The following is an 11,279-nucleotide window of genomic DNA, read 5'->3' on the forward strand; positions in this document are numbered from 1 at the left end:
TGATGTGGAGGGGTAGTGTGGTGGATGTAATGTTGGAGGCGTAGTGTGGTGGATGTGATGTGGAGGGGTAGTGTGGTGGATGTAATGTTGGAGTCGTAGTGTGGTGGATGTAATGTTGGAGTCGTAGTGTGGTGGATGTAATGTTGGAGTCGTAGTGTGGTGGATGTAATGTTGGAGTCGTAGTGTGGTGGATGTAATGTTGGAGGCGTAGTGTGGTGGATGTAATGTTGGAGGCGTAGTGCGGTGGATGTGATGTTGGAGGCGTAGTGTGGTGGATGTAATGTTGGAGGGGTAGTGTGGTGGATGTAATGTTGGAGGGGTAGTGTGGTGGATGTGATGTTGGAGTCGTAGTGTGGTGGATGTAATGTTGGAGGGGTAGTGTGGTGGATGTAATGTTGGAGGCGTAGTGTGGTGGATGTGATGTTGGAGGTAGAGGTGTATTAGGTAGACTTGATTGAGCACACGTGTATTCGAAAGTGTTTTCTGCATTGCTCTAGGATGGAACACCTTCTGGAAGAATTTCCAAACTTGACGCGCTGGCTGAAGGACGGCCCATATCAGCAGATGGGGAGCTCAGCAAATATAAGGTAATGCTGGTGAGGTTTGGGTTAGGTAATGTTGGGGAGGTTTGGGTTAGGTAATGTTGGGGAGGTTTGGGTTAGGTAATGTTGGTGAGGTTTGGGTTAGGTAATGTTGGTGAGGTTTGGGTTAGGTATTGTTGGTGAGGTTTGGGTTAGGTAATGTTGGGGAGGTTTGGGTTAGGTAATGTTGGTGAGGTTTGGGTTAGGTAATGTTGGTGAGGTTTGGGTTAGGTAATGTTGGTGAGGTTTGGGTTAGGTAATGTTGGTGAGGTTTGGGTTAGGTAATGTTGGTGAGGTTTGGGTTAGGTAATGTTGGTGAGGTTTGGGTTAGGTAATGTTGGTGAGGTTTGGGTTAGGTAATGTTGGTGAGGTTTGGGTTAGGTAATGTTGGTGAGGTTTGGGTTAGGTAATGTTGGTGAGGTTTGGGTTAGGTAATGTTGGTGAGTTTTGGGTTAGGTAATGTTGGTGAGGTTTGGGTTAGGTAATGTTGGTGAGGTTTGGGTTAGGTAATGTTGGTGAGGTTTGGGTTAGGTAATGTTGGGGAGGTTTGGGTTAGGTAATGTTGGTGAGGTTTGGGTTAGGTAATGTTGGTGAGGTTTGGGTTAGGTAATGTTGGTGAGGTTTGGGTTAGGTAATGTTGGTGAGGTTTGGGTTAGGTATTGTTGGTGAGGTTTGGGTTAGGTAATGTTGGGGAGGTTTGGGTTAGGTAATGTTGGTGAGGTTTGGGTTAGGTAATGTTGGTGAGGTTTGGGTTAGGTAATGTTGGTGAGGTTTGGGTTAGGTAATGTTGGTGAGGTTTGGGTTAGGTAATGTTGGTGAGGTTTGGGTTAGGTATTGTTGGTGAGGTTTGGGTTAGGTATTGTTAGCTGAGGGTTAGGGTTAGGCAATGTTGGTGAGTTTTAGGGTTAACTTATTTATGAAATTTCATAAACAGAACTGAAACTGTATTCAATTTATTGTGTTTACAGTTTACAGACGAACTGACAGTCAGACAGACAGTCAGACTAAGAGACAGTCAGACAGACAGACCGTTATACGAGAAATTAAATATAAATTAAATTTAATTTTTAATGAAACTGTTTTAAAAAATTCTTTGCCTCAACCCTAACCCAAAAGTTTGTATGACACGCCGACCCTCCCACCCCTTACCCTGCGGTGACTTGCAGTACTAGAATTACGCCCCTAATTCTAACTGTAACCTCAGAATCGAATCCTGTGAATAACAAATAATCCTTTCCCTACCCCATCCATCTACTTGGGCAGACACTTCCACCAATCCGCCAGCTTACTGAGGACGAGAAGAGGGATGCTGAACGCAGACGACAGAAAAAACTGGCAGCCTTATGGCAGAAGCCAGTTCCAATCAAGCCGTCCCTTCTGCACCTCGGTATTACTGCCAGGACACACGACATACAAGACTTTCAGGTGCGATCATGCTTTAGTCAGGTCTCATTCATGTTTTAGTCATGTTTTTTTCATGCTTTAGTCAGGTCTCATTCATGTTTTAGTCATGTTTTTTTTCATGCTTTAGTCAGGTCTCATTCATGTTTTAGTCATGTTTTTTTCATGCTTTAGTCAAATCTTATTCGTGATTTGTTATGTTTTAGTCATGTTTTAGTCATAAATCATTTATGCTTTAGTCATGTTTTAGTCACGTTTTAGTCACGTTTTAGTCATGTCTAACTCATGTATTATTCAGGTCTTATTTGTGTTTTAGTCATGTTTAGCCACGACTTCCCCCACTACTGACTAAAGTTGACTTCCCCCACTACTGACTAAAGTTGACTTCCCCCACTACTGACTAAAGTTGACTTCCCCCACTACTGACTAAAGTTGACTTGCCCCACTACTGACTAAAGTTGACTTGCCCCACTACTGACTAAAGTTGACTTGCCCCACTACTGACTAAAGTTGACTTGCCCCACTACTGACTAAAGTTGACTTCCCCCACTACTGACTAAAGTTGACTTCCCCCACTACTGACTAAAGTTGACTTCCCCCACTACTGACTAAAGTTGACTTCCCCCAATACTGATTAAAGTTGACTTCCCCCACTACTGACTAAAGTTGACTTGCCTCACTAGTGCACCTAGCACTATGTTTATGCTCCACTCCAAAGTTCTGTATTAAACTTCATTATATTTTAGATATCTTTATAGACGATTCACCATACTATCATCCGTTTAAAAATGATTACTTTTCTACCTTCAATTAACTTCAATCAACTGTCTTTCAATAGCGACCATTTATAGCTCTCTCTTTAATTCTGTTTAATTTTTTTCAAATTAATGTTTCCAATAAAAGAAATGTAAATAGTTATAATAAATCATACTTGTCCAATTACAGACGAACTTCCCCAATGAATACTGCACTTTCTACATAGACCGAACATTAAGTGAAAGTCAAGAATTTCTGGCAAAAAGACAATTTTTACCACCCTCCCATTTGGAATGTTCCAAAGCTGAGGCCAATACAGTCTCCAGTGTCCTGGGCAGTATTCTCAGGTGAGTGTCTTGGAGTATTCTCAGGTGAGTGTCTTGGAGTATTCTCAGGTGAGTGTCTTGGGAACTATTCTCAGGTGAGTGTCTTGGGCAGTATTCTCAGGTGAGTGTCTTGGACAGTATTCTCAGGTGAGTGTCTTGGGCAGTATTCTCAGGTGGGTGTCTTGGAGTATTCTCAGGTGAGTGTCTTGGGAAGTATTCTCAAGTGAGTGTCCTGGGCAGTATTCTCAGGTGAGTGTCTTGGGAACTATTCTCAAGTGAGTGTCTTGGGTAGTATTCTCAGGTGAGTGTCTTGGGCAGTATTCTCAGGTGAGTGTCTTGGGAACTATTCTCAGGTGAGTGTCTTGGGAACTATTCTCAGGTGAGTGTCTTGTGCAGTATTCTCAGGTGAGTGTCTTGGAAACTATTCTCAGGTGAGTGTCTTGGGCAGTATTCTCAAGTGAGTGTCCTGGGCAGTATTCTCAGGTGAGTGTCTTGGGAACTATTCTCAAGTGAGTGTCTTGGAGTATTCTCAGGTGAGTGTCTTGGGCAGTATTCTCAGGTGAGTGTCTTGGGCAGTATTCTCAGGTGAGTGTCTTGGGCAGTATTCTCAGGTGAGTGTCTTGGGCAGTATTCTCAGGTGAGTGTCTTGGGCAGTATTCTCAGGTGAGTGTCTTGGGCAGTATTCTCAGGTGAGTGTCTTGGGCAGTATTCTCAGGTGAGTGTCTTGGACAGTATTCTCAGGTGAGTGTCTTGGGAACTATTCTCAGGTGAGTGTCTTGGGAACTATTCTCAGGTGAGTGTCTTGGACAGTATTCTCAGGTGAGTGTCTTGGACAGTATTCTCAGGTGAGTGTCTTGGGAACTATTCTCAGGTGAGTGTCTTGGGAACTATTCTCAAGTGAGTGTCTTGGGTAGTATTCTCAGGTGAGTGTCTTGGGCAGTATTCTCAGGTGAGTGTCTTGGGCAGTATTCTCAGGTGAGTGTCTTGGGCAGTATTCTCAGGTGAGTGTCTTGGACAGTATTCTCAGGTGAGTGTCTTGTGCAGTATTCTCAGGTGAGTGTCTTGGGAACTATTCTCAGGTGAGTGTCTTGGGCAGTATTCTCAGGTGAGTGTCTTGGGAACTATTCTCAAGTGAGTGTCTTGGGCAGTATTCTCAGGTGAGTGTCTTGGGCAGTATTCTCAGGTGAGTGTCTTGGAGTATTCTCAGGTGAGTGTCTTGGGAACTATTCTCAAGTGAGTGTCTTGGACAGTATTCTCAGGTGAGTGTCTTGGGCAGTATTCTCAGGTGAGTGTCTTGGGAACTATTCTCAAGTGAGTGTCTTGGACAGTATTCTCAGGTGAGTGTCTTGGGCAGTATTCTCAGGTGAGTGTCTTGGGCAGTATTCTCAGGTGAGTGTCTTGGGCAGTATTCTCAGGTGAGTGTCTTGGACAGTATTCTCAGGTGAGTGTCTTGGGAACTATTCTCAGGTGAGTGTCTTGGGAACTATTCTCAAGTGAGTGTCTTGGGTAGTATTCTCAGGTGAGTGTCTTGGGCAGTATTCTCAGGTGAGTGTCTTGGGCAGTATTCTCAGGTGAGTGTCTTGGACAGTATTCTCAGGTGAGTGTCTTGGGAACTATTCTCAGGTGAGTGTCTTGGGAACTATTCTCAAGTGAGTGTCTTGGGTAGTATTCTCAGGTGAGTGTCTTGGACAGTATTCTCAGGTGAGTGTCTTGGGAACTATTCTCAGGTGAGTGTCTTGGGAACTATTCTCAAGTGAGTGTCTTGGGTAGTATTCTCAGGTGAGTGTCTTGGGCAGTATTCTCAGGTGAGTGTCTTGGACAGTATTCTCAGGTGAGTGTCTTGTGCAGTATTCTCAGGTGAGTGTCTTGGGAACTATTCTCAGGTGAGTGTCTTGGGCAGTATTCTCAGGTGAGTGTCTTGGGAACTATTCTCAAGTGAGTGTCTTGGGCAGTATTCTCAGGTGAGTGTCTTGGGCAGTATTCTCAGGTGAGTGTCTTGGAGTATTCTCAGGTGAGTGTCTTGGGAACTATTCTCAAGTGAGTGTCTTGGACAGTATTCTCAGGTGAGTGTCTTGGGCAGTATTCTCAGGTGAGTGTCTTGGGCAGTATTCTCAGGTGAGTGTCTTGGGAACTATTCTCAGGTGAGTGTCTTGGGAACTATTCTCAAGTGAGTGTCTTGGGCAGTATTCTCAGGTGAGTGTCTTGGGAACTATTCTCAGGTGAGTGTCTTGGACAGTATTCTCAGGTGAGTGTCTTGGGCAGTATTCTCAGGTGAGTGTCTTGGGCAGTATTCTCAGGTGAGTGTCTTGGGCAGTATTCTCAGGTGAGTGTCTTGGGCAGTATTCTCAAGTGAGTGTCTTGGGCAGTATTCTCAGGTGAGTGTCTTGGGCAGTATTCTCAGGTGAGTGTCTTGGGAACTATTCTCAGGTGAGTGTCTTGGGAACTATTCTCAAGTGAGTGTCTTGGGCAGTATTCTCAGGTGAGTGTCTTGGGAACTATTCTCAGGTGAGTGTCTTGGACAGTATTCTCAGGTGAGTGTCTTGGGCAGTATTCTCAGGTGAGTGTCTTGGAGTATTCTCAGGTGAGTGTCTTGGGAACTATTCTCAGGTGAGTGTCTTGGGAACTATTCTCAGGTGAGTGTCTTGGGCAGTATTCTCAGGTGAGTGTCTTGGGCAGTATTCTCAGGTGAGTGTCTTGGGCAGTATTCTCAGGTGAGTGTCTTGGGAACTATTCTCAGGTGAGTGTCTTGGGCAGTATTCTCAGGTGAGTGTCTTGGACAGTATTCTCAGGTGAGTGTCTTGGGAACTATTCTCAGGTGAGTGTCTTGGGAACTATTCTCAAGTGAGTGTCTTGGGTAGTATTCTCAGGTGAGTGTCTTGGGCAGTATTCTCAGGTGAGTGTCTTGGACAGTATTCTCAGGTGAGTGTCCTGGCAGTATTCTCAGGTGAGTGTCTTGGGCAGTATTCTCAGGTGAGTGTCTTGGACAGTATTCTCAGGTGAGTGTCTTGGGCAGTATTCTCAGGTGAGTGTCTTGGGCAGTATTCTCAGGTGAGTGTCTTGGACAGTATTCTCAGGTGAGTGTCTTGGACAGTATTCTCAGGTGAGTGTCTTGGGAACTATTCTCAGGTGAGTGTCTTGGGAACTATTCTCAAGTGAGTGTCCTGGGCAGTATTCTCAGGTGAGTGTCTTGGGCAGTATTCTCAGGTGAGTGTCTTGGACAGTATTCTCAGGTGAGTGTCTTGGGCAGTATTCTCAGGTGAGTGTCTTGGACAGTATTCTCAGGTGAGTGTCCTGGGCAGTATTCTCAGGTGAGTGTCTTGGGCAGTATTCTCAGGTGAGTGTCTTGGACAGTATTCTCAGGTGAGTGTCTTGGGAACTATTCTCAGGTGAGTGTCTTGGGAACTATTCTCAGGTGAGTGTCTTGGGAACTATTCTCAAGTGAGTGTCTTGGACAGTATTCTCAGGTGAGTGTCTTGGGAACTATTCTCAGGTGAGTGTCTTGGGAACTATTCTCAGGTGAGTGTCTTGGGAACTATTCTCAAGTGAGTGTCTTGGGAACTATTCTCAAGTGAGTGTCTTGGGCAGTATTCTCAGGTGAGTGTCTTGGGCAGTATTCTCAGGTGAGTGTCTTGGGCAGTATTCTCAGGTGAGTGTCTTGGGAACTATTCTCAGGTGAGTGTCTTGGGAACTATTCTCAAGTGAGTGTCTTGTGCAGTATTCTCAGGTGAGTGTCTTGGACAGTATTCTCAGGTGAGTGTCTTGGGAACTATTCTCAGGTGAGTGTCTTGGGAACTATTCTCAAGTGAGTGTCTTGGACAGTATTCTCAGGTGAGTGTCTTGTGCAGTATTCTCAGGTGAGTGTCTTGGGCAGTATTCTCAGGTGAGTGTCTTGGGTAGTATTCTCAGGTGAGTGTCTTGGGAACTATTCTCAGGTGAGTGTCTTGGGTAGTATTCTCAGGTGAGTGTCTTGGACAGAATTCTCAGGTGAGTGTCTTGGGCAGTATTCTCAGGTGAGTGTCTTGGACAGTCTTGGACCACCCCTCCCTCCCCGCCTTCGAAATAAAAAAGGGAAATCGTTGTTTTTTTCCGGCCGCTGTTTCTTAAGGGTATTTCTTTTACAGCTATATAATCAACGTAGAAAACAGTTCAATCAATTCGTAAAGTCTTGTAGTCGTTAAGTTTCTTAACTTTGTAACTCAAAACTGCAGCTTATAATGAGCATTCAAATTTCTTTTCCCCTAAGTCGGAGCCCGAGGCGGTCGCCCCCCCCCCACCAACTACGCCTCTGCTTAGCCCATAGATGTCTTCCTTAAACAAAACTTTTTTCTTTATGCATAACCCACAAAAGTTTTGTTGAATCCTAACCGACAAAAGTTTAGTTGAATCCTAACCCACTAAAGTTTTCTTGAATCCTAACCCACAAACGTTTTCTTGAATCCTAACCCACTAAAGTTTACTTGAATCCTAAAACACTAAAGTTTTCTTGAATCCTAACCCACTAAAGTTTTCTTGAATCCTAACCCACAAAAGTTTTCTTGAATCCTAACCAACAAACGTTTTCTTGAATCCTAACCCACTAAAGTTTACTTGAATCCTAAAACACTAAAGTTTTCTTGAATCCTAACCCACAAAAGTTTTCTTGAATCCTAACCCACTAAAGTTTTCTTGAATCCTAACCCACAAATGTTTTCTTGAATCCTAACCCACTAAAGTTTTCTTGAATCCTAACCCACAAAAGTTGTCTTGAATCCTAACCCACAAACGTTGTCTTGAATCCTAACCCACAAAAGTTTTCTTGAATCCTAACCAACAAAAGTTTTCTTGAATCCTAACCCACAAAAGTTGTCTTGAATCCTAACCCACAAAAGTTTTCTTGAATCCTAACCCACAAAAGTTTTCTTGAATCCTAACCCACTAAAGTTTTCTTGAATCCTAACCCACAAACGTTGTCTTGAATCCTAACCCACAAAAGTTTTCTTGAATCCTAGCCAACAAAAGTTTTCTTGAATCCTAATCCACAAAAGTTGTCTTGAATCCTAACCCACAAAAGTTGTCTTGAATCCTAACCCACAAACGTTTTCTCCTAACACCTAGAAATCTTCTGGACGACGCGTACTTCTTGCAAGCGGTGAAGAACATTCAGGAAGAGCCAATACCTTATTTCACCCAGTATACGGAGTTGATCAATTTGGCTCAGTCAGACAGCAAATCTTCGGACTCACAGATGAATGACAGCTATGACGTGAGTCTTGTGCTGGGTTTAACGTTAGGGTCAAGTTTGAATATTGTGTTGAGTTCAGCATTAAGGTTAGGCTTAAATCAATGTGTTGGTTAGGGTCAAGGGGAGTTAGGGGTAGGGGGTGAGGGATGGGTTGGGGTAAGGGATGACTTTACGTGATTGCAAAAATTTCATGTGACGTCAGTTGATGTTGATTATTTTTACAGTACATGGGACGTCAGTCAATGCTGAATGGCCCAGACAGTCTGAGGGCCACTCTTCTCTCGGCCGACATGGACTACGATTTGGATAAGGAGGAAAACTTGCAGACAGAGAGTGAAAAGGTTTTCATGTAATCTGTGTCGTATCTACACTACACCTCACATTTAGTAATTTGTCACGCGTACACCACGTGTCACGTTTAGTAATCTGTGTCACATCTGTACCTTGTGTCACGTCTGTACCTTGTTTCAGGTATGTACAATGTGTCACGTTTGTACCAGGTGTGACGTCTTTAATATGTGTCACGTCTGTACCATGCGTCACATCTTTTATATGTCACGTCTGTACAATGTGTCACGTCGGTACCATGTGTCACGTCTTTAATATGTGTCTCGTCAGTACCTTTTGTTACGTCGGTACAGTGTGTCACGTCTTAACAATGTGTCACGTCTGAACAATGTGTCACGTCTGAACAATGTGTCACGTCTGAACAATGTGTCACGTCGGTACAATGTGTCACGTCTGAACAATGTGTCACGTCGGTACAATGTGTCACATCTGAACAATGTGTCACGTCTGTACAATGTGTCACGTCTGTACAATGTGTCACGTCTGTACTATGTGTTTACCTCGGTGTGAAATGACATCTATAGAATCCCATGTACGTAATGCCATGAATCTAACTGTAAATACTGGATGTGTAATGCCATAAATCTAACTGTGAATACTGGATGTGTAATGCCATAAATCTAACTGTAAATACTGGATGTGTAATGCCATGAATCTAACTGTAAATACTGGATGTGTAATGCCATGAATCTAACTGTAAATACTGGATGTGTAATGCCATGAATCTAACTGTAAATACTGGATGTGTTACAGACCGGCTCACTGCACGAAGCCTTCAGTATTGCCATGAATGTTTTGGCTCGCCCCATGTCAGAGTCCGACCATATTTATCTTCTGTCTTCTATGGCTGAAATGGCGCAACTCAAAGAAAAACAAGACATTAAAAAGTTTGATTCCTTTTATTTTTCTCGTTTTTTTTCGGATGAAAGTTTATACTGTTAGTGTTTTAAACTTTATTCGGATGAAATTTTGATTCTTTTCATTTTACTATTGTTTGGTCGGATAAAAGTTTTTGCTGGCAATGTCTTGCAATAATTCATTCGTATGTGAAAGTTCGTATTCCTAAAATGTTGCTGATTTATTGTTGTCTTTTACTTTGTCATGTGCCTGGTGACCTTTGTATGGTGACCCTGTATTGAGATCAATGTATGGTGACCTTGGTATGATGACCTTGGTATGGTACGACAATAAATTTCAAGTATTCTTGTCTCTCAGACTAGCCGAGGCCGGTAACGTGGTGGAACAGGTTCTAGAGAACACCATCTTGAACTTGATGTACGAAGCCCTGTCCAGTGAATATAGCATCGTCAGCAAGCCACGATTTGTCGCCATGTTGAGGAAAAAAGTTGCATCAGCAAGCAAAGCCAAGTTTTAAAAACAAGGCCAACCCCATAGGTTGAATCAGAGATCCTTCCAAAATTATTTGAAATAAAACATTTTTGTTGAACAGATTTATAACCATAAATCTATTGTCTAATTTTGGTACTATGATACATAAAGCAAATGTATATTTTCATATATCTTTTATTTATAACATGATTAATTGTTATAAAGTAATGTCTAATGTTGTCTTGGTATCTGCGCTGTTGATTTTAGTAGTGAGGGTTAACTTCACATAAACTTGGCTATTTCGTTAGGTTGAGCTAAACATTAAACTGGACTATTTGGGTAGGTTTAAGTTAACATTAAACTTTACTATTTGGGTAGGTTTAAGTTAACATTAAACTGGACTATTTGGGTAGGTTTAAGTTAACATTAAACTTGACTATTTGGGTAGGTTTAAGTTAACATTAAACTTGACTATTTGGGTAGGTTTAAGTTAACATTAAACTGGACTATTTGGGTAGGTTTAAGTTAACATTAAACTTGACTATTTGGGTAGGTTTAAGTTAACATTAAACTTGACTATTTGGGTAGGTTTAAGTTAACATTAAACTTGACTATTTGGGTAGGTTTAAGTTAACATTAAACTTGACTATTTGGTTAGGTTTAAGTTAACATTAAACTTGACTATTTGGGTAGGTTTAAGTTAACATTAAACTTGACTATTTGGGTAGGTTTAAGTTAACATTAAACTTGACTATTTGGGTAGGTTTAAGTTAACATTAAACTGGACTATTTGGGTAGGTTTAAGTTAACATTAAACTTGACTATTTGGGTAGGTTTAAGTTAACATTAAACTTGACTATTTGGGTAGGTTTAAGTTAACATTAAACTGGACTATTTGGGTAGGTTTAAGTTAACATTAAACTTGACTATTTGGGTAGGTTTAAGTTAACATTAAACTTGACTATTTGGGTAGGTTTAAGTTAACATTAAACTGGACTATTTGGTTAGGGTTAGATGAATGCTTAAAATCATCTTATCTGAGAATAAATACTTACACAATAGTACGGGAGTTTTCTATTTCTGTTTGAACATAATGTTTGGTTTTGTCAGCATTTGTTTTAATGCTTCAGAATGTCTGAACCTGGTTTATAAATATGCTATTTTTTTTTACTAGTGATCTATATTCACACTTGAGTTCATCTGCTCAAATCACCTATATTTAGGTTTGTAAAGCTACTCTATGTTTTTACAATCTTTTATTTAGTTCGCAACGTATGTGGGTTTGTGGCAAATCTTGTAACTCAATTTTGACCCACT

The 11,279-nt window shown here is 41.9% G+C and overlaps 1 protein-coding gene across 4 annotated transcripts in view; it reads left to right on the plus strand.

Annotated features, from left to right (window-relative positions):
* LOC131931736 (cilia- and flagella-associated protein 65) overlaps nt 1-11,023 on the plus strand; it is a 98,665-nt gene extending 87,642 nt beyond the window's left edge. For all 4 annotated transcript variants that reach the window (XM_059288573.1, XM_059288572.1, XM_059288571.1 and 1 more), the window contains exons 39-45: nt 498-587; nt 1,845-2,006; nt 2,928-3,085; nt 8,159-8,306; nt 8,510-8,626; nt 9,387-9,520; nt 9,849-11,023. In XM_059288573.1, coding sequence (XP_059144556.1) covers nt 498-587; nt 1,845-2,006; nt 2,928-3,085; nt 8,159-8,306; nt 8,510-8,626; nt 9,387-9,520; nt 9,849-10,008 — 969 coding nt within the window. In that variant the 3' untranslated portion in view covers nt 10,009-11,023. The remainder of the gene's footprint in view (nt 1-497; nt 588-1,844; nt 2,007-2,927; nt 3,086-8,158; nt 8,307-8,509; nt 8,627-9,386; nt 9,521-9,848) is intronic.
* The last annotated feature ends 256 nt before the right edge of the window (nt 11,024-11,279 follow it).

Source organism: Physella acuta, unplaced genomic scaffold (assembly GCF_028476545.2).
Source record: "Physella acuta isolate Inbredline_101_S28 unplaced genomic scaffold, ASM2847654v3 ptg002022l, whole genome shotgun sequence".
Lineage (NCBI taxonomy): Eukaryota > Metazoa > Mollusca > Gastropoda > Physidae > Physella > Physella acuta.